Source organism: Crinia signifera, chromosome 11, assembly GCF_055691185.1.
Source record: "Crinia signifera chromosome 11, ASM5569118v1, whole genome shotgun sequence".
In the NCBI taxonomy this organism is placed as follows: Eukaryota; Metazoa; Chordata; class Amphibia; order Anura; family Myobatrachidae; genus Crinia; species Crinia signifera.
The window spans coordinates 124159311-124183678 of NC_139227.1; the positions used below are offsets into that span (position 1 = coordinate 124159311).

At 47.9% G+C, this 24368-nt stretch overlaps 1 protein-coding gene across 3 annotated transcripts in view; it reads left to right on the top strand.

The window, feature by feature from the left end:
- The window catches only part of INSC (INSC spindle orientation adaptor protein), a 155422-nt gene extending 134225 nt beyond the window's left edge, over window positions 1-21197 (top strand). For all 3 annotated transcript variants that reach the window (XM_083164669.1, XM_083164670.1, XM_083164668.1), the window contains exons 8-13: window positions 5895-6066; window positions 6960-7138; window positions 11925-11991; window positions 17160-17315; window positions 18329-18405; window positions 20695-21197. In XM_083164669.1, the coding sequence (XP_083020795.1) occupies window positions 5895-6066; window positions 6960-7138; window positions 11925-11991; window positions 17160-17315; window positions 18329-18405; window positions 20695-20823 (780 nt within the window). In that variant the 3' untranslated portion in view covers window positions 20824-21197. The remainder of the gene's footprint in view (window positions 1-5894; window positions 6067-6959; window positions 7139-11924; window positions 11992-17159; window positions 17316-18328; window positions 18406-20694) is intronic.
- Window positions 21198-24368: the final 3171 nt, after the last annotated feature.

Sequence of the window (24368 nt, forward strand, 5' to 3'; positions counted from 1 at the left end):
TAAGCCACACAAGTGTGCGGCACAAACACTAGACTGATATTGCACACTTAGCATCCCCTCTAGGCTGATACTGCACACCTAGAATTACCCCTGGACTGATATGGCACAGGTAGCATCACCCCTGGACTGATACGGCACACCTAGCATCACCCCTGGACTGATATGGCACACTTAGCATCCCCCCTAGTCTGATACGGCACACCTAGCATCACCCCTGGACTGATATGGCACAGGTAGCATCACCCCTGGACTGATACGGCACATTTAGCATCACCCCTGGACTGATATGGCACACTTAGCATCCCCCCTAGTCTGATACGGCACACCTAGCATCACCCCTGGACTGATATGGCACGCTTAGCATCACCCCTGGACTAATACAGCACACTTGGCAGCACCCCATGAATTATACGGCAGACTTGGCTTACCCCAGGAATTATACGGCACAGATGGTGGCACCCCTGACCTGATACAGCACACATGGAATTATACGGCACAGATGGCGGCACCCCTGGACTGTTACGGCACACATGGCGGCAGGCATGGAATTATGCGGCAGACAAATTCCTGCAGTAAAAATAAAAATGTGTATTCTTTTAATTATAAAAAAGAGCAGCACACCTTACTTAGCAACACCCCATGAATTATACAGCACTCTTGGCTCACCCCTGGACTACAGCGCATTTAACAGCCCTTGCAGTAAAAAAAAAAAAAACACCTTAATTTTATTTTCATTAAAAAAAAGGGCAGCTCCCCTGGTCTGATATGGGACACATGGGGCACCCCTGGAATTATACGGCACACATGCGGGCACCCCAGGACTGATACAGGACACATGGGGGCACCCCTGGACAAATACAGCACACATGTGCTGATAGTACTGGTAGCCAGTGGAAACAGCAGATTGGAATTATATACTGCAATAAATACTGGTAGCCAGTGGCAACAGACTGGAATTATATACTGCAATAAATACTGGTAGCCAGTTGAAACAGCAGACTGGATTTTTATATACTGTGATAAATAATACTGGTAGCCAGCGGCAACAGCAGACTGGAATTATATACTGCGATAAATACTGGTAGCCAGTGGCAACAGCAGACTAGAATTATATACTGCAATAAATAAAATACTGGTAGCCACTGCCAGTGGCAACAGCAAACTGGAATTATATACTGTGATAGGTACTGGTAGCCAGGGGCAACAGCACACTGGAATTATATACTGTGATAGGTACTGGTAGCCAGGGGCAACAGCACACTGGAATTATATACTGCAACAGGTACTGGTAGGCACTAGCCAGTGGCAACAGCAGAGAGCAGACTGCAGCAGACACTAGGCAGTGCAGGGCAGGCAGTGGCACTAGCAGCACCAGTGGACTATCACACTGTGACTGACTATACAGGAGCAGACTCAGCAGAGGCAGGCCCCAGCACAAAGGAGAGACAGAACACAGCACCAGTCATCCTTGCAATGGTGATGTCTTGACTGAGCAGAGACACAGTACACAGCAGCACAGGCCCCAGCAGAGACCACACACAGCAGCAGCACACCCTTCCCTACCCTTCTCCGAGATTGGAGTGAAGATGGCGGCGCGAGGTTGCGGAATTTAAGGGTTCCGTGATCTCGCGAGAATCCGACGCCGGGTGATGACGTTTTGCCCGTGCCCCCGGATTCGAGTCAGGCGGGAAGCACCGAGCGCTGCTCGTATCCGGGCCCGGATTGATGATGTCCGTGCTGGCTCGGATCTGAGGAATCCGAGCCCGCACATCTCTAGTTTATACAACATAAATGCAAGATACCTCAAGATACCTCATTAAATATATTATCCAAAACTTATCTTGGTCCCGAGCATTTTGAATAAGGGATACTCAACCTGTACAAAAAAAATCTGAAATACTTTATTTATTAGCAATTTATTTATTAGCAATTTTATCTTTAATTTCATCATATTTAAGGAGTAAATGTCAAAACCACAACAGACTTAGGCCGGTATTCAATTCCCACGGTGGTTATCTTTCCCAACAGCATTGAAGCGGCATCTCAACAGAACGGACCCGAGTGTAAAAGCAGTCAGGCCCGTTTTGCCGAGATCTCGCCGATCCACGGCCATTTCCGGCCGTTTCCACAGACATACCCAACCTAATACTTATAACATATTTTGATAAATGCGAAGTTCTGTGTTTTGGTGGAATATTTTATTACTATTGCATTATTATTATTGTTATTATTATTATTCTAATTATTATTATTTTACATGCTGTCACATTTGTCCAAGACAGTTACCTGTCACATGCAGACCAATCTATATAATAAAATCTACTTCCTACTCAGTCCCCTCTTCCACTTCCTTCAAACATGTCTTTACCTTGAAAAGGGTAATGCGTGGTACGCAATTAACAGCAGCTGGCAGGGGTATTCAGTCCCCTACAAGTGCATACATAAAGGTGGGTATGGCAGCGCTGGCAGAATAATATACACAAGACAGTTCACAATGATGAAAAAATATATTTAATAACAAACGTGTCTTTACCTTGCCCATACCTAAGAAACCACAACTTAGCACTGACTCTATTTATAAATATCATCTTCTCTCTCTTCTCCCTATGCCTCAACCTCTTTGAGAGTAATGTCTACAATCCCGCTCCATTCTTGTCTTGATTCAATCTCATTTCCATCTCTACCACTCCATTGAAATTCCTTCACCAAAGTCAGTGACCTGTCCTCAGAAACGCATTTTGAAGCAAATAGTCAACTCTCATTTTCTCCCATACGTTACCAGATTTTTGTTCCAACCAGCCAGATCAGACAATACATTTTTAGGTGTATGGCCAACTTAAGTGTAATGTTCTTTAAGTGTACCTATCCCCCTCTCCCTCCATCCTCTTATATCTCTGACTGCATGTCTTTCATCTCCTTGATGCCCCCAAACTCTTTACAAGTCAATCTCATTGTCTACCTACATTTCAGGGTTCCTCAACCTGACCTCCTCTCTTTCTCTGTTAATAACATCACCCTCTCAGCCCTTTCAGTTCTTTACCTCGGTGTCCTCCTCTTCTTGGTTCCATTGTCGCCAGTATATGACTCTTCCCCCTCCCGCGCCACTAATTATTTTTCATGGAGACCATTGTGACCTCCTCTTCTCTGGCCTGTATCCACTTCAACGCATCCTCTGCTGATATTCATCTCATTTTCCTCCCGATGTCTAAACATGCTTCATTGGCTCCCAAACGCCCCAAGAATCCATTTGAAACTCCTCACATATAAAGTATTAAACAGATCCTTGTCAACTCTATTTCTAACCTCCTCTCTATCCACATTCCTTCCCACTATCTCTGCTTCTTCTCAGGCAGCACCTCACATCTGCCCTGTTTACTTTATCTTAAGCCTGCTGTACCTCTAAGATTTACCCCGCTCTTCTGTAAAGGTGCATACACACTGTATGATGTATGCACTGAAGACATTGATGACCAATTTCCCTTGAACTTTCCCAGTGTCCTGGACAAAAATATGTGATGCATACACACTGAACAATTTGATGAAAGACAAAAGATCTATCTATAGTCTATAGGCTTTGTTCAAAAGATATCCAAATTGAGCTGCCTGCACAGTCGATGAACAACCTTCATATACGTCTGGCGGGTATGCACATCATTGGTCGTCATTCGTAGTATACACACTGAAAGATATTTTGACCAATATCGTTCAGAAGGGCCAAATTGAACGATATTGATAAAAAAAATAGTACAGTATGTATGCACCTTAACTTCCTTGCCTTCTTGATGATTGCTCTGTGTATATGTGCCTTTAACCTTCTGTGATCAGTGCAAATGTTCTTTATCCAGTTCTGTTTTCACCTGGGCACAAATGCCAAGATTGACAAAAAAGATTTTCTATTTTGATAATTGTCACATCTGGTTAGAAGAAGACATAAATGTACTATTTCCTCCCATCCCGGACCCACTAGCTAAGCATCTTATTACAGGCGATGGTTTGAGCTGCAATCCCTCTCCTCAGCTCTAGAGGGCGTCAGATGGCACTGATTCCGCAGCACATGGAAAGGAGCCTTTACAGCTTGCAATGGTAGTAAGGAAAGTGAACTTGAGAATAACATTTTAGAATCCCACATGGAATAGCAGTCAGATTGATTCAGAATCTCTTAGCAAGCTAACGATAATTAATCTTGACATAATTAAAAACAAAACAACCATGACTAATGAATCAATTAAATGGTTATTAATTAGATTTTATTTATTTTTTTAATTCAGGGGGATGTGGACAATAATCCAAATGAAACCTGGAATAAAAAAAAATGAAGCCATATCCAGGCGATTTTCAACAGTAAAATATAAGAATAAGTAGAAATAGAATGTTTGACCTTAGAGAGACCTAGCGGTTAAATGTTCATTTAACTGATTCAATAATTGTTGACGTTCCAACCACAGGATTTGTGTTGTGAAAAGTGATTGGTTACAGCTTTCATCCAATTACATCAGATGAGTCACAGAGGAGATTATCTGACACAGGGAAGTTTCTTATATCAGTAACTTCATGTGTCTTTTGTAGAAGACCCAGGCACAGGCAGAATATACAAACTCCACACAGTTAGGTGGGAAACTAACCCATGACCTCATTGCTGTGAGGCAGTAACGCCAACCATTACACCGTCCATGCTGCCCCATATAAGACTCTTGACTTAAAATCCACTTGTAGTGACATGTAGTGCGGATAGATTTATTGGTACTTGTGTAGTTTCACGGCGGCAGGTTACACTACGTTGTCAGCGTAGCCCAACGGCTGCCTAGTGTAGTCAGCATAGTGTCCCCGTCAGGCAGCGTAGTCACTGTACTGTCCCCGGCGTCCCTGGCTAGCCTAGTGAGCGCCTCTCACACAGCGCCGGTAACCGCCAGATCCCCGATGCTGGCGGAGAGGCGATCATGCGAGCGTCGGCGGAGAGGCGCTCCGGCTGTCTGAGACACGATCATCTCAGATGCTTGTGCGTCTCAGTAATTCTTGCGGCAGGGTACGGCAACCCTGCCCATGTCTACTTCAGGGAGACGGACAGGGTTAGGGGTTCGGTAGCGCGTGTGTCTCCTGCACAAAGGGGAGAGGGGGGTGCGGTGGGCAAGTGCGTCTCATGCACAATAAAGGAAACATTTGCCAGTGCCCCATGTTACATACTGGCAAATGCCTCCATTTCAAATCCCCACTATCCACGCCAGCCCAAAGGGTGGCGCGCGGAAGTGGTATGTGTCCACCCAACCTGTTCATACCCCCACTATCCACGTCGGCGTGGAGTTGATTTTATAAAGTGTGGCAAGCAGGGCCAGTGTAAAGCTTCTCAGCACCCTAGGCAAAACATCAACCTACTGTACCCCCCCCCCCTTCCTTCTATACTGCCAATACCCACTTTTCAACCCTTTAAGGCATACTTGCTTAACGATCCGGAATAGATGCTCCCAAAAATCGGGCGGTCCTCCGAGCCCCCTGGGAAGGTGCGCACGTTCCTTGGAGGCCCCCCAGGAGAGGGCAGCAAAATAGGAAAGTATGCCCCAAGGGAAAGTATGGAGACCAGGCCTTAGAAGTTCCACAGCCATCATCTGAATTAAGTACAACAAGGATCCTCATAGACATCCTTGATTTTATGATAGGCAGAATTGGTGGCGCCCCCCCAAATCCCAGCGCCCTAGGCAGCTGCCTAATGGTAGAGCCGGCCCTGGTGGCAAGTGCAGCTAACCACCGAGCCCGAAGTGTGTGTGTGTGTGTTTATCTGTGTCTGTAGTTTGATGTGAGAACGACATATAATATAAATAACATACAGGATGCCCCGTGTGTCCAGTAACCTCGCGTTGTGTCATTAACCCCTAATGCAGTGTTCTGTTTGGTTGTTTAAGGTTGACGGGATATTGTGCTTAACAGAAATTCTCACCGATGAGGCTCAGTCTGAGGCCACGAAAGCTGAAGTAGCGGCTGTTATAGCGCAGATCACATCTCCTCACCTGACCTTCACCCAACATCTCAGCAGCTTCCTGGAGAACATGGAAGAGATTGTTACTGCTCTGCTGAGTAGGTGTCATTGCCTCATTTACTAACATTACATGACTTCAAGTCCACCTCACAGGCTCACAGGCCCTACCTCGCTGCATGTCCCCCAGAGCCAATGGCATATTCCTGCACACTAGAGTGCTAGCTGTGTGCCATAAGCTCAGCCTGACTAGCCTGGGGTCCATCCTTCTCTCCTGGGGTATCTGGCTAGCCAAGCACTAGTAGTATTAGGGGAACCAAATGGGACATTCTGTGACACCAAGTATAACCAGGGCTGGCGCCACCACTAGGTGAGTATAGGCATTTGCCTAGGGCGCTGGCCACTGGAGGGCGGTAGTGAGCTGCAGCCGGCCAGCAGCAGCAGGAAGCTGCGCTACCGCAGAGGAGAGCCAGGAGGAACTTTGAACTAGAAGCTGCGCTACCGCGATCGACTGCAGCAACAACAAGCAGCTATTAGGTGAGTTATTCGGATTCTACTTCAAAGTGAGATCTATATTGCAGTGGAAAAATAAAGCAGTCAGTATTTTCCCTGCACAGAAACAAAATAACTCACCCAAATCTAATTCTCTCTGCACATTTTACATCTGCCCCCCTGCAGTGCACATGGTTTTGTCCATCTAAGAAGGATTTTGTCAGAAAGAGTGAACCAGAATAAGGCCCCTAGTCTTACGTGTTTTGTAGCTAGATATTATGCTATATTAATGCGATTGTGAATAACTGACTGATTTGAGTCAAAATTAATTGAGTTATTGGTAACTGCTGGACTAGGCCTACTGTATATATCTATGCAGAGCAATCTAGAGTTGTGTAAAACTCCACCTGGAGAATGTGCTGTTCAGGGGAACCCTGCCCAATGCTGTGGGTCTTTGCGAGCTGTAATATGAGGTATTAATGTGACGTCTCTCTCTATGTAGAGTTGTGTAGTGAGGCGTCCACCGGTGAGGTCTGCTTGCTGGCATCCGCTGCATTAGCCAATATAACCTTCCTGGACACTCTCGCCTGTGAGATGCTCCTTCAGATGGAAGCCGTGAAAATCCTACTGAACGCTTGCTCGGACAAACAAAGGGTTAATTCCTGTTATGCGCGAGATCAGGTAAGCTATGGTCAAATTGCTTATGTATCTGTTCAGTGCAACCCGCGGGAGAATCGATGTACGGCGTTCAGGGCAGCCGAGAAGGGGAGGGGGAGTGGGTACTAATTACCCGGGCTTGCTGGAGGGGCCCAGCAGGGACACTGGTCCGACCCCTCCCTTCCCCCTTCATCCATCCCGGGCAGCAGCAGCACACACCTCTACAGCATGTGCTGTGCTGATAGCAGTCTCAGCATGAGTGTCTCCCTGACAGCGTGTGAGCCAGGGGCGTAACTATAGCACCGCAGCCCCCGCGGTCGCGGGGGGCCGCAGTGCATGTGGGGGCGCCGGGGGGGCTGTGGTGCTATAGTAATGCCCCCGCCCCCCATCCCCCGCAGGCTTACCTGTCTGCGCGTCCCGGCTCTGCGCGACGGACCACGATAAAATGGCCGCCCCATAAAGCAGACAGTTCTCTGAAACTGTCTGCGGATGGCGGCGGCCATTTTATCGTGGTCCGTCTGCATAGAATTAATTGAAGCCAGGAGGGGAGCCGGGACGCGCTGCAGCGCAGACAGGTAAGCCTGCGGTGATGGGGGGGCACGGGCGGCCAAGGGAGGGGGGGAGGGAGGCCGGCGGGGGGGCGCCGCAAAGCAAGCTTCGCCACTGGTGTGAGCTCATGCTGAGCCTACTGTCAGCACAACACATGGGGCAGTATTCAATGAGCATTTTGGCGATGTGCAGCGAATCCTGTTTAGGATTCGCTGCACATTCACCACTGCTCGCTGCGTTCCGGAGCCTCGCCGGCTCCAGTATTCAACGAGTCAGGGGCTCGCTGCCCCTGACTGGCGAATCTTAACTCCTGCGGCGATGCCGCAGGGAGCCCGAGGACGGCGGCAGGCAGGGAGATGGAAGTCTCCCTGCCTGCCCCAGAACGTTTGCGGGGGGGAGGTGGGCTCCCCGGATGCCAGGCAGCCCCCCGGGGGTGCCAGCAGGGGACCGGGTATATTCACTACACCCGATCATGCTTATGTAATGATCGGGTGCAGTGAATATATGAATATCTAATGAGCGGCTCGGCTCCGGCCCCCTGCTGGCTGGTCTGTGTAAAAAAAAAAATATATATATATATATATTTTTTTTAAATTAAATATATATTCATGTGCTTACAGCACATGAATAAAAATAGCATGCCCCTCCTCAGAATAAAATTCCTGATTTTTTGACACCAAATGTAAAAAACAAAACACTTTATTTTAAAAGTTCACCTTCCACTTCACCATAAAAAGATAGCAATTGCTACTTGGTGAATCATGGCGAAAAAAAACTTGAAATGTATTCGCCATCTGGTCATTGAATAGGGTGATTCACCGTTTTAGTAAATAATTTGCCTTACAGCACAAAATCGCCATAAAAACCTGGCGAATCAGCCTCATTGAATACCACCCATGGTGTAGGTGTGTGCTGCTGAGTTTAGAGTTTTCTTTCACCCCCCCTATAAACATGTTGGGGTCATGGCATAAGCGCGGGAGGTGGCCACACCTCCCACACTTAGGTCACGCCCCCCAAAATTTTACCGGGGCCCGGCATTCCTCTCGGCTGCCCTGACGGCGTACACACTACTCTATTATCATTCCTATATGGACGATAAATGTCCCTAAAAATCGTTGACGTAAGGGCTGACCTCTGTATACACTACTACACGTGCACAATATAGACTTGTTGTTGCCGACACACGTTGTGCATGCATGTCGGCGACATGCAGCCGACATTAGGGAGCCATCAGAATCCTCTGCTGTTACTCCTCTGTTACTTTCATGTTCAGCAAAAAAAAAAAATTCCTGCAGGTTTTTCAGCCAAGGTTTTTCAGAATTTGGCAGATATTTTATTCCGCCATCGTCCTGCCCAGTTCTGCGTTACGCTGGGTTTTTGGGCCTTATTCAACTTTGATAGCCAAGCAAAAAAGCACGCAAATGTCAAAACCATGCTGCACTGTAGGTGGGGCAGATGTAACATGTGCAGAGAGAGTTAGATTTGGGTGGGTTATATTTTTTCTGTGCAGTGTAAATACTGGCTGATTTATTAATGAGGATGTCCATCGTCTGAACTGTCTGGGCACATTGTTAATGATATTGAGAGTACACACTAGACGAGATGGTAAAAGATATCGCTCAGAAGGACCCTCTGAATGATTTATTTTACTATCTCGTCTAGTGTGTATGGGGAATAACTCTCTCTTACATCTGCCCCATCTGCAGTACAGCATTGTTTTGCCCCGTTGTGTGTTTTTTTGTTTTGCTAACAAAGTATAATTGAGAACATTGATCAGTTTTCTACAAACCCTTAGTGCACTTAAGGTGCATACACGCTGGGTGACATGGCCCAACATGTATGGACAGCGATGATCGCATTCATCGCTGGGGGAAAGCCGCTCAGTGCATACACACTGAGCGGCTTTCCCCCTGCCTGGCGCAGACGGTGGGGGGGAGGATGGTATAACCAGCAGATGAGTGGCGGCGATGTTGCGGGAGCACGCAGCAGCGCTCATCGCCGGGCCATACACACTGGGCGACTTTGAGCTGAAAGCCGCTCAAACCTGCTGTTTTGAGCAACTTTCAGCTCAAAGTCGCCCAGTGTGTATGGGCCTTTACACATCACTTCTTTCATATCCAGATCATGGGTAATGAGTCTGAGTAACTGATGTATAGACAGTGTGAACATTCACGGGTCAGACCAATGTGTAACATATCCGCCATCTAAGGGACACTAAAGTTTTCCTCTATAAGGTGCGAAGAAAAACCTGGACTGTTTCTGGCCTTGATCCAGAATTCCAGTACGGAACATCGTGGCTGAATTCAATACTGAGCATCCTGCAGAATAAAGCAGTTTCATTTCAATACCTGGTACTTTCAACCAAGATTAATTGGAGCCCAAATAGAGCTTTCAAAAAAACACATTTCATTGAAACTTCCCATAGAGTTCTCCGTTAGCACACACTTCGCCGTGGATCCCTGACGTCACCGCGCTAAAGGTTTAGTTCCTGCACTTTTTCAGCTGTGCGAAAGTTGGTGAAGATGCTGAAGACGAAATTATAATAAAGTTATAAATGAAGTCACGGGGGAGACATTTTTCCTACTGATAAACCGCATGTTTTACTCCTAAAAGATAATGAAATCACTACTCAATCTCAATTCCTCCAAGGTAACATCACCGTATACACTATAATTAGTTCTGTGTAATTGAAACATTTATGATAACCTCGCAATCACATTTATATTTTTTTGCATTTGAAATTTGATGATTATATTGATGAAAACCTTCAGTCATCAGAGAGCCATATACTGGCTTTCAGCTGTAATGAATGAGGCTGATGCATCTACTTAGGACGGGACCTTGCGGGATTTCGGTTCCACTAAATGCTGTTTATGAGTGACACAGGCACTGACTGTATGTAATGACACTTCTTACTACTTTCCAAATCAGCGACAAGTACCAACAGTTCACAAGACTGACTTTATTTCATCCTTACCTTTTGTAACATCGCTCAACGGTAATTGTGCATTAAAAAATGACTTCCACCTTCTTCAACCTGTTCAGGCATCTCTATAGCCCTATGGACACTGTTCACAGTGAAGCTGGCCGTGTCCTTATCTATTAGCACACCTGTCTATACATTGAGCTGTATCAGATAGAGAAGCTCCTCCCCCATACAATGCTCCTGCCATTTCATTTATTTTATGTATCTTATCTTACACAGATACACACTGCTATGATACACAGCTGTAATTGTATTCTTAAGGAGCGATTCAACTGGGGTTTTTAAGTAATGGGTACCCATCATAGCAATTCAGTTGTTGATCCAATCAGGCGCCCATTAACTTTGGACGCCCACAAAAGTCCTGCCAGCGATGCAAAAAGAGCCCTTTCGGGTGTCCAAACGGGACCTTTTTCGCACATTTCTGCCCGCCACCTTGGGGTAGCTGTGAGCAAAAATGTCAGTTTCCGCTGCACTCACACTTGAATGGTGGAACAATTGAATTGCTGATCTCGGGCTCCCTCTAGTGGTGGGAGCCCAAGAAGCAAACTGAATTGCACCCTTAAAATAGAAGTTCTCTGTAGATGACTATTTTTTAAGAATACATGCACATAAGCTCCAATAACATACAGAAAAAAAGTTTGATAAATAATATAATAATAATAATAATAATAATAATAATAATAATTTTGACTACTATCTATACCCACTGTACTATAAAGACCTTTCTGCTGATCATATTTTAGTTTTATCAAGTTGTTTTCCTGTTAATAGAAAACAGTTTGTGTGACAACAGCCTATGGCACTGGTTTCCAAACTTTTTTTAATCACGGCACCCCAGAGGATCAAAAATTATTCACGGCGCTCCTAGGTCAAAAGCTTCTCGTTGAGAAAATCAGGAAAAAAATATTACGTTGGTCTTAAATAATTGTAGGCGCCCCTGCAACTACTCCAAGGCACCCCAGGGTGCCAGGGCACACAGCTTGGGAACCACTGGCCTATGAGTTACTGTATTGTTTATTTTTCCACCTAAATTAGTAATAACTTCCTGAGCGAGAGAAAATGATGACAAACGGGAACTGTGCGGAAATTCTGTATATTCTATAATTTTTCATTAAAAATCTGTGCGGCGTTCAGATCACTGAATGTTCAGCTGTTAATCCGTTTATACATAATTAGCTGTTATAATCTAATTGAAAGAAACCAATGTTATATTTTTAGCATCCATGTGACACATCGGATAACATGTAGATTTCTGGGTTTTCTAAACTTTTACAGATTGTTACAATTTTAGCCAATTTGTCGATTCTGGATCAGAGCGCCTGGGAAATTCTTCAAGAAAATGGTAAATATTCCAGTAATAGTTCTCTAATATTTGCATATTATGTAAGTTTATCAGTGTATGCTAGGGTCACTGAGGGCAGGGGTTCTGGAGGCCCATGGCCAGTAAGGGATGTAGACGCACAAAGTCCCTGTGGCGGTAAGCCATTGCGTGGTCCCGCGTCAGTAAAGAGGGCACGTTATTTACAACAGGACATATCTTCGCCACCATCCACCTGTCCGGACAATCTACCTGTACAAGTAACCATACAGGTAAAGTCATTATCACTCAGAAATAGGTAATATAGTAAGTAATATGTATACTGGAAAACCCTAACACATCCGCAGGGCATATATACACCCTCATCAGATGCACACAGCTGATCACACTGGCCGGGTCCATCAGACGCACAAAGCTGATCACACTGGCCGGGTCCATCACACACACACAGCTGATCACACTGGCCGGGTCCATCACACACACAGCTGATCACACTGGCCGGGTCCATCACACACACAGCTGATCACACTGACTGGGTCTATCGGACACACACAGCTGGTCACACTGGCCGGGTCCATCACACACACACAGCTGATCACACTGGCCGGGTCCATCACACACACAGCTGATCACACTGGCCGGGTCCATCAGACACACACAGCTGGTCACACTGGCCGGGTCCATCACACACACACAGCTGATCACACTGGCCGGGTCCATCACACACACAGCTGATCACACTGGCCGGGTCCATCAGACACACACAGCTGATCACACTGGCCGGGTCCATCACACACACACAGCTGATCACACTGGCCGGGTCCATCAGACACACACAGCTGATCACACTGGCTGGGTCCATCAGACACACACAGCTGATCACACTGGCCGGGTCCATCAGACACACACAGCTGATCACACTGGCCGGGTCCATCAGACACACAGCTGATCACACTGGCCGGGTCCATCAGACACACACAGCTGATCACACTGGCTGGGTCCATCAGACACACACAGCTGATCACACTGGCCAGGTCCATCACACACACAGCTGATCACACTGGCTGGGTCCATCACACACACACAGCTGATCACACTGGCCGGGTCCATCAGACACACACAGCTGATCACACTGGCCGGGTCCATTGGACACACAGCTCATCACACTGGCCGGGTCCATCAGACACACACACAGCTGATCACACTGGCCGGGTCCATCACACACACAGCTGATCACACTGGTCGGGTCCATCAGACACACACAGCTGATCACACTGGCCGGGTCCATCAGACACACACAGCTGATCACACTGGCCGGATCCATCAGACACACACAGCTGATCACACTGGCCGGGTCCATCACACACACAGCTGATCACACTGGTCGGGTCCATCGGACACACACAGCTGATCACACTGGCCGGGTCCATCACACACAGCTGATCACACTGGCCAGGTCCATCCGACAGACACACAGCTGATCACACTGGCCGGGTCCATCAGACTCACACAGCTGATCACACTGGCCGGGTCCATCACACACACAGAGCTGATCACACTGGCCGGGTCCATCACACACACAGAGCTGATCACACTGGCCGGGTCCATCAGACACACACAGCTGATCACACTGGCCGGGTCCATTGGACACACAGCTCATCACACTGGCCGGGTCCATCAGACACACACACAGCTGATCACACTGGCCGGGTCCATCACACACACAGCTGATCACACTGGTCGGGTCCATCGGACACACACAGCTGATCACACTGGCCGGGTCCATCAGACACACACAGCTGATCACACTGGCCGGGTCCATCAGACACACACAGCTGATCACACTGGCCGGATCCATCAGACACACACACACAGCTGATCACACTGGCTGGGTCCATCAGACACACAGCTGATCACACTGGCCGGGTCCATCATACACACACACAGCTGATCACACTGGCCGGGTCCATCGGACACACACACAGCTGATCACACTGGCGGGTCCATCAGTCACACACAGCTGATCACACTGGCCGGGTCCATCAGACACACAGCTGATCACACTGGCCGGGTCCATCAGACACACACAGCTGATCACACTGGCCGGGTCCATCAGACACACACACACAGCTGATCACACTGGCCGGGTCCTTTGGATACACACAGCTGATCACACTGATCGGGTCCATCAGACACACACACAGCTGATCACACTGGCCGGGTCCATCAGACACACACAGCTGATCACACTGCCCGGGTCCATCAGACTCACACACAGCTGATCACACTGGCCGGGTCCATCACACACACACAGCTGATCACACTGGCCAGGTCCATCCGACAGACACAGCTGATCACACTGGCCGGGTCCATCAGACTCACACAGCTGATCACACCGGCCAGGTCCATCGGATACACAGAGCTGATCACACTGGCCGGGTCCATCAGAAAAACACACAGCTGATCACACTGGTCGGGTCCATCAGACGCACAAAGCTGATCACACTGGCCGGGTCCATCAGACACACACACAGCTGATCACACTGGCCGGGTCCATCACACACACACAGCTGATCACACTGGCCGGGTCCATCACACACACAGCTGATCACACTGGCCGGGTCCATCACACACACAGCTGATCACACTGACTGGGTCTATCGGACACACACAGCTGGTCACACTGGCCGGGTCCATCACACACACACAGCTGATCACACTGGCCGGGTCCATCACACACACAGCTGATCACACTGGCCGGGTCCATCAGACACACACAGCTGATCACACTGGCCGGGTCCATCACACACACACAGCTGATCACACTGGCCGGGTCCATCAGACACACACAGCTGATCACACTGGCTGGGTCCATCAGACACACACAGCTGATCACACTGGCCGGGTCCATCAGACACACAGCTGATCACACTGGCCGGGTCCATCAGACACACACAGCTGATCACACTGGTCGGGTCCATCACACACAGCTGATCACACTGGCCAGGTCCATCAGACACACAGCTGATCACACTGGCCGGGTCCATCAGACACACACAGCTGATCACACTGGCTGGGTCCATCAGACACACACAGCTGATCACACTGGCCAGGTCCATCACACACACAGCTGATCACACTGGCTGGGTCCATCACACACACACAGCTGATCACACTGGCCGGGTCCATCAGACACACACAGCTGATCACACTGGCCGGGTCCATTGGACACACAGCTCATCACACTGGCCGGGTCCATCAGACACACACACAGCTGATCACACTGGCCGGGTCCATCACACACACAGCTGATCACACTGGTCGGGTCCATCAGACACACACAGCTGATCACACTGGCCGGGTCCATCAGACACACACAGCTGATCACACTGGCCGGATCCATCAGACACACACAGCTGATCACACTGGCCGGGTCCATCACACACACAGCTGATCACACTGGTCGGGTCCATCGGACACACACAGCTGATCACACTGGCCGGGTCCATCACACACAGCTGATCACACTGGCCAGGTCCATCCGACAGACACACAGCTGATCACACTGGCCGGGTCCATCAGACTCACACAGCTGATCACACTGGCCGGGTCCATCACACACACAGAGCTGATCACACTGGCCGGGTCCATCACACACACACAGCTGATCACACTGGCCGGGTCCATCAGACACACACAGCTGATCACACTGGCCGGGTCCATTGGACACACAGCTCATCACACTGGCCGGGTCCATCAGACACACACACAGCTGATCACACTGGCCGGGTCCATCACACACACAGCTGATCACACTGGTCGGGTCCATCGGACACACACAGCTGATCACACTGGCCGGGTCCATCAGACACACACAGCTGATCACACTGGCCGGGTCCATCAGACACACACAGCTGATCACACTGGCCGGATCCATCAGACACACACACACAGCTGATCACACTGGCTGGGTCCATCAGACACACAGCTGATCACACTGGCCGGGTCCATCATACACACACACAGCTGATCACACTGGCCGGGTCCATCGGACACACACACAGCTGATCACACTGGCGGGTCCATCAGTCACACACAGCTGATCACACTGGCCGGGTCCATCAGACACACAGCTGATCACACTGGCCGGGTCCATCAGACACACACAGCTGATCACACTGGCCGGGTCCATCAGACACACACACACAGCTGATCACACTGGCCGGGTCCTTTGGATACACACAGCTGATCACACTGATCGGGTCCATCAGACACACACACAGCTGATCACACTGGCCGGGTCCATCAGACACACACAGCTGATCACACTGCCCGGGTCCATCAGACTCACACACAGCTGATCACACTGGCCGGGTCCATCACACACACACAGCTGATCACACTGGCCAGGTCCATCCGACAGACACAGCTGATCACACTGGCCGGGTCCATCAGACTCACACAGCTGATCACACCGGCCAGGTCCATCGGATACACAGAGCTGATCACACTGGCCGGGTCCATCAGAAAAACACACAGCTGATCACACTGGTCGGGTCCATCAGACTCATACACAGCTGATCACACTGGCCGGGTCCATCACACACACACAGCTGATCACACTGGCCAGGTCCATCACACACAGCTAATCACACTGGCCGGGTCCATCAGACTCACACAGCTGATCACACTGGCCGGGTCCATCAGACACACACAGCTGATCACACTGGCTGGGTCCATCAGACACACAGAGCTGATCACACTGGCCTGGGCAGGAAGGATGGGTAGAGGATCCACATTTGGCTCTGGGAATTTGCCAACTTAAGGTGGCATTATTATCACAGGACTCTTTTTAATTTTGTTTTGTTTTGTAATTTCGGGCAGATAAAATTTCCCAGTATAAGTATGGAAAATGCCATCTGGTTACTTAAAAAAAAATGCAAATGAAAAGGTTTGGAGCAGTTTTTAATGAATGCTAACACGCGCCAGGGTTGTTCCATATTTTACCTTATCCAATTAATTTAGCGATTGATGGCAACTTTCAATTAATATCTTTATTGTCCAGTATTTATGTGAACATCGGGGGGCATATTGTGGGACTGGCACAGGAAATAATACACTTCTAATTGCTCCAGAACTTAATGGCTGCGGGTATCCAATACAATAACACAGCTTCCTCCGCTGTCACGCAGGGGTGGGGATGCTCATCGCTATGCTGTCTGAAAAGCCCCAGACCGGGAGTTTAGCGGAAGTCTCGGCCTGTGAGCGAGTCCTCCAGAAGTCTGCAGTCACACTCGCACGGCTGTGCCGGGATCCAGACATCGCTCAAGCTGTCATAAAACATAAATGTACGTACATGTTACCGTGGCCCAGTGTTACAGTGCTAGTACCATAACCCATTGCCAGTAGGAGCAGCGGACTGCAGAGCTGGCATCACTAACGGAGAATACGCGGGATCTTTATTTTCCTTCTTAGAAGGTGGTGGAATATTTGCGCATTCTAGAACACCTTGGCTTCCTGTGAAAGTAAAGGCCCCCATATACTGGCCGTGTTTCATGCAATTTGGGCTCTTTTTCCTGCAACTGCAGCTATCAATCGCATGAAAAGAGCCCAAATCGCAGGGGAATGACAGCAGGTCCGATGCGACGCTCGGTCCCGTGAGCATCGCACCGGAGTCTGCAAGCAGCACCGGCTGCAGAAGCAATCTCTTGGATGGGATCGCATTCAATATATTGCAAGCAAAAGGGCTACATGCGATATATCGCTTGCGACTCTGATGCCCAGGACTTTCCAGGGCGGCTCCAGTGTGGATTGTGGGAGACTTCTCCGACGGGACAAGTCACCCTAATGTATGCCCACCTTAAACCTCTGTTATACACTAAAATTTAACTTTTTTGATCAACTTATTTTTATAAATACTGTACGTCCCCCCTCCCCCCCCCAAAATCTATAGCGTCCGAAGCCATCATTCCCATTCCACAACTAGAATGCTGCTTGTTAATTCCTGCCATAGGCACAGAACAGTGGTTTCCAACCCCAGTCAACATCAGCAGGCCATGTTTTCTGGATTTCTTTAATCTTGCACAGTTGAGGTAATCTATTTTGCTGGCTCAGGAAATATGCCACCTGCTTCCACATACAGAAATCCTTAAAACATGACCTGTTGAGGATACTTGTGGACTGGTATTGAAGAGCAGATGACAACAAAATGGGATATGACTATAATAATAAGGCATTTGCAGGACATCGAGAAACCTTACAAATAGTTTTGAAGGTATTAATGAACCGGAAATAGTTTAAAGCATCATCACAGTTTGTACGTGTTCAGCGCATGTGGAGTTTAATATGTTCTGCTTGACAGGTATCCCGCGTCTGGTTACTCTCTGCCGACGCCCAGAGGAGCGATACAGCAGTGACGCCGTCCTTGTTGCCTGCCTGGTATGTTGTAAACTCTCCTATCACCCCAAAAATATCTTACATTAAATGTTTTTTAAAGAACAGTATTGAGGGAGAAGATAGACGAGGACCCAAATGGGCAATCACCAGTGTCTGTGATAGTAAATACTTCACAATCAATATAGTATACAATATCTGATATTCCACCACAGGTAATGTTTGGGGCCCTGCTTAGAGGTGGAGCTAGAGCCAAGGTCAAAAAAATTGTCATGAAAAAAAAAAGCAAACGACCCATATAATATAAGATGTGTCAGTGCCCATCTTGCCTCTCTTCGTGTTAAACATCCCTTCTAGTCGTGCCATGCCGTGTCACAACTCGGCAGTGTCAAGCCTTTTTTTTTAAAACATTTCCCATTAACATACAAAGGGACACACAAGCAGCCTTTACTGATTAAAATGATATGCAGCATGCCTCTATTCAGTGTGTGACTGTGGCTGTATCTGCATTCAAATTGTCACAGTACAGTGGTGTCCTGGAAATGCTATGGTACATTGGTGTCCTGGAAATGCTATGGTACATTGGTGTCCTGGAAATGCTACGGTACATTGGTGTCCTGGAAATGCTATGGTACATTGGTGTCCTGGAAATGCTACGGTACATTGGTGTCCTGGAAATGCTACGGTACATTGGTGTCCTGGAAATGCTACGGTACATTGGTGTCCTGGAAATGCTACGGTACATTGGTGTCCTGGAAAACACTCATACAGATAGTGGTAGATGCTCAATTAGTTTAGTAACATTACCCAGGTGCATGAGGGAGGGGTTAATACTGGGTAAGTAAAACAAGACATTTTTCCCCTCAGCACACTGAGTAATGTTAGTAACCAATCTGGAACACTACATGATAATCGAATTCAGAGATATTGGTTACATATACCTGCGCAGGTGTATGCTATGCCCCCAAGCCACGTCAAGGCTTCTCTGTATATTGGGGGTCCCTAGCGCTATATCTAGGTGCAGGGTGCGGCACCCCAAAAACTATCATAAGCTGGGAGGCCCAGTGCGGCATGCCAGTGAGATACTAAGTGTTAATAATTAGTAATAAGATTCCTGGAAAACACTGTAATATTCAATTCTAATGCAGATACAGCCGCAGTCACACACTGAAAATAGGCATGCTGCATATCATTTTAATCAGCAGAAGTTGCTTGTGTGAAAAAAAGCATAAAAGAAACATTTGCATGCAAAGACGCCCGGGGCAATAGAGTCATACACTAGGGTGAATTTAGGAGTCAGGCTGCCCCTAGACCCAACATTATTGGTCACCCCCCATCATGTCATTGCCCCCTCCCAACTGCCAAAGCAGCACTCACGTACACCCCCGACAATTTTGTGAGCATTGCCTCCTCCTTCCTCACCAGTTAAAAAACAAAAACTCCTGGCCTCATCTGGCCAACTTCTTAGCTGTGCCGCCCTGTAGCCGGGGTCACCCCTAGGCACCTCTAGTCATACAGCGTTTAGAACTTGTGTCGCACGGAGGATACTTGTACTGGAGATGTTTGTATATTAAGGTTTACCCTGATTTCATACCATTTCTGTATTCAGTATTATCACATATAATGAATTTTTGGGTACTTATATGTTAGTTGGGCACCCACTAAGCTATTTGCTTAGTTTTCCACATCCCCTCGCGGGGCCTCATTGCGCTCGCCACGCTTCGGGCTCGACCGTTCGCCACACTTTATAAAATTAACTCCACGCCCACGTGGACACTGGGGTTATGAAGTGGATAGTGGCCATATGATTGTGTAAGTGCATGTTGTGTGTGTGTGTGTAATGTGTGTGTAGTGTGCATGATACTAACCATCCATGATGTCCCTGGCGGCTCCAGCACTCGGTCCCGGCCTCCATGACAGTCGGGCAGGTATGCTATTACAGTCGGGCAGGTACGCTATTAGCGTAGTGCCGCTGGGGGAGCTGGGAAACCATGTGATGCTCCCCCAGCGGTGACTATGCTAAAGCGCCGCCATTGTTTTCCGCCTCATAGAGATGCCAGCCGCCGCTGATTCCCCGCCGCCGCCACAAATATGTAAGTTAACCCCCCCATCCCTGGCTGCCCAGCCGCACAATCCCTGCCCAAGCCCACAGATAAGCCGCCCGCCCGGCAATTGCTATGCTGATAACGTAGCCAAAGCTACATTGTCAGCGTAGCGTAGCCGGGCGCCCCGGCTAACATATAAATACCGATTTTTGTTATGTTCATCCATAACGCACTGTATAATGAGAATACGTACTGTATGAGGTAAATTGGTCTAATGTATATTTTCCAGGCAGCGCTACGCAGGCTGGCGGTAACGTATCCAGAAGGCATCGAAGACTTAGACTTACAACAGCTGGTCAAGCCGCGACTTGTTGATTCATTTCTCCTCTGCTCGAACATGGAAGAAAGTTTTGTATAGCGGGCGCCCAGTTCCGCACCTTTGCGTCCTGTGTTGGGGAAAGTTTATTCTATAATATATTGTAATTTAAGTATAAGAATTATAGCAGAAAATCTGGAGTTTGTGTTGAACGTGCCAGTCACATACCTGCGACATCCCGCAGATAACGTTTTGTATGACGCAACTTTCCAAAATTCTTTTGTGTTGTGATAAAACGGACGGGTTGTTGCACAATCTGTTCTCAATTACATGTCAAAAAAACAAAACCACATTTTATTTAAGTTTTGTATGGTACAATCCTGGTTTGTAATCAGGAGACTTTTTTTTTTTTATAAACATTGGCCGTTATTAGAGGTGCTACATTTATAGCAAATAAAGGGGATCTCGGACCTGTACGATGTCTTTGTCATATGGTTTTTATGTATATCTTAATTTAGCAAAAAAAAACTTATTTCATTCATTGTTGATTTCCTTAAGTGTAAGATCGGTTGGGGTTCCTCTCTCTGTACCCCAAGTGTTTGCTCTGACTAGCACTTCTTTGAAATTCTCATATTGTCGTCAGATTTATCCTCAGCAGAATTCAGGGTCAGAAATGTTTGATTTTTTGTTACCCTTTTTAAATGTTGGTGCCACATCCTCCTCCAACAGTCACGTGGCACCAGCTGTCAGGGAGTCCATATACAGGGGCAGATTTCCTGTGTCACATGCTCAGCGGGCAGATATATTAAGCTTCGGGAAGTGACAAAGTGGAAGGTGATAACGCACCAGCCAACCAGCTCTTAACTGTCAGGTAACAGACTGAATTTGACAAATGACAGTTAGTAGCTGATTGGCTGCTGCATTATCACCTTCTATTTTATCACTTCTCCAGGATTAATAAATAATCTGCCCATGGTCTATTCTGGTATAGTGCTGTGAGCTATTCAATTGCAGACCTGTGATTAACCCACGAGTAGCCTCGAGGCAGCAATGAGCCCTTAATTCTGATCATACCCTTCCAGAAACTTTCAAAAGACTGGGCGGCCCTCTGATTGGCTGCGAGAGAGCGCTCACAGCCAATCGCCGGACGTCTGAATGTGAGGCCGCTGATTGGTTGAGAGCTCTCTCAGCCAATCAGAGGGCCTCTCAGCGGTTTGAGTTTTTTTTTATCATATTCTGCCGCACACGCCAGCCTCCTAGTTTTAGCAGATTTCGTGGGGGCAGGCAAACCCCACGGAATCTGCAGAGGCCTTCACCCCTTCACCGGCATCCCCCCTTCCCCCGCCCTCTAGTTACAACACTACTGGGCCTGAGGGTGGCAAAATCATCAGTAAAAAATGATATGATAGAATATATTGTCCGTGTCACATATCAGTCTCCTTGTAGCGGGGCCGCTATCAGACAGAGGAACCTGAGCTGCGCTCCTCAGGACATAGAGCAGTATCTGTAACGTCAGGTATTCTCAGTAAAATTAATTACAGGCTGCCTGCCATAGAAATGCACGTAGTGCAGTGGTTCCCAAACTGTGTGCCGTGGCTCCCTGGGGTGCCTCGGGACACTTGCAGGGGTGCCGCGGCTTGGTGGTCCAGGACCAACTCAAATTATTAATGGTTAATTATTTAGGAGCAAAACCAGTGCTGGTGGCTGCAAATCATAGAATGTGTACGAACAGAAGCAAATCCTGCCCTTTACCACATAACTGCTGCTAAGAATCGTATAGAAACCCAATCTAATTTTTTTTCTTTTGGACCTAGGGGTGCCGTGAAAAAAAATCTGATTCTCTAGGGTGCCGTGAATCAAAAAAGATTGGGAACCTCTGACGTAGTGGATGGAAGATCTATAGTGTACGTACATTCCCCCAGTGACTCATCCTTTAGTCATTGGGAAGCTGATTAAATGATATTTAGTGGTAGTGAGTCACTGGGATAAGATAAGTCCGTCTCATCACTTTCCCAGTCATTAGGCAACCAAATGAAAAGAAAGTCCACTAAATTATGTCAGGACCATTATTTATACCAGAAAATGGAATTGCGGCCTCTTTGTGGAGGACTAAGCATTCTGAGAGATAGAAATGCATTCGGCGGTGTAAGCAAACTCAGCGCCTGTTACTACAGCGGCATTAAGAGGAAAATACATTTTGTTTAACTGTGTTATTCCATAGAGGAAATGTATTTAGAATAGAGGATATTTACTACACAGTTCTAATGAGAAGTCATAATACAGGATGTGCTGTCTGAGGCCATTGTGGTATGGCCGCTCCCCACTGCAAGGTCACACCCCACCTACTCCCGCACAGCATGGCCATACCCCACCTACGGTCCCACTGCAAGGTTACACCCCACCTACTCCCGCACAGCATGGCCATACCCCACCTACTGTCCCACTGCAAGGTCACACCCCACCTACTCCCCCACAGCAACATGACACCTGTTACCACCTACTCCTCCACAGCATGGCCATGCCCCACCTACTCCCCTACAGCAACATCACACCCCACCTATTCCTCCACAGCATGGTCATGCCCCACGACGTATCTGACACTGCACAGTACCACTGCTCCCATTCTGTATACCTGGGATATGTGACACTGCATAGTACCACTGCTCCCGTTCTGTATACTGGGATGTGTGATACTGCATAGTACCACTGCTCCTGTGATGTATACTGGGATATGTGACACTGCATAGTACCACTGCTCCCGTTCTGTATACTGGGATATGTGATACTGCACAGTACCACTGCTCCCGTTCTGTATACTGGGATGTGTGATACTGCACAGTACCACTGCTCCCGTTCTGTATACTGGGATGTGTGATACTGCACAGTACCACTGCTCCTGTTCTGTATATTGGGATATGTGACACTGCATAGTACCACTGCTCCTGTTCTGTATACTGGGATATGTGATACTGCATAGTACCACTGCTCCTGTTCTGTATACTGGGATTAGTGATACTGCACAGTAACACTGCTCCTGTTCTGTATACTGGGATGTGTGATACTGCACAGTACCACTGCTCCTGTTCTGTATACTGGGATATGTGACACTGCATAGTACCACTGCTCCTGTTCTGTATACTGGGATTAGTGATACTGCACAGTACCACTGCTCCTGTTCTGTATACTGGGATATGTGATACTGCACAGTACCACTGCTCCTGTTCTGTATACTGGGATATGTGATACTGCATAGTACCACTGCTCCTGTTCTGTATACCGGGATATGTGATACTGCACAGTACCACTGCTCCTGTTCTGTATACTGGGATATGTGATACTGCACAGTACCACTGCTCCTGTTCTGTATACCGGGATATGTGATACTGCACAGTACCACTGCTCCTGTTCTGTATACTGGGATATGTGATGCTGCATAGTACCACTGCTCCTGTTCTGTATACCGGGATATGTGATACTGCACAGTACCACTGCTCCTGTTCTGTATACTGGGATATGTGATACTGCATAGTACCACTGCTCCTGTTCTGTATACCGGGATATGTGATACTGCACAGTACCACTGCTCCTGTTCTGTATACTGGGATATGTGATACTGCACAGTACCACTGCTCCTGTTCTGTATACCG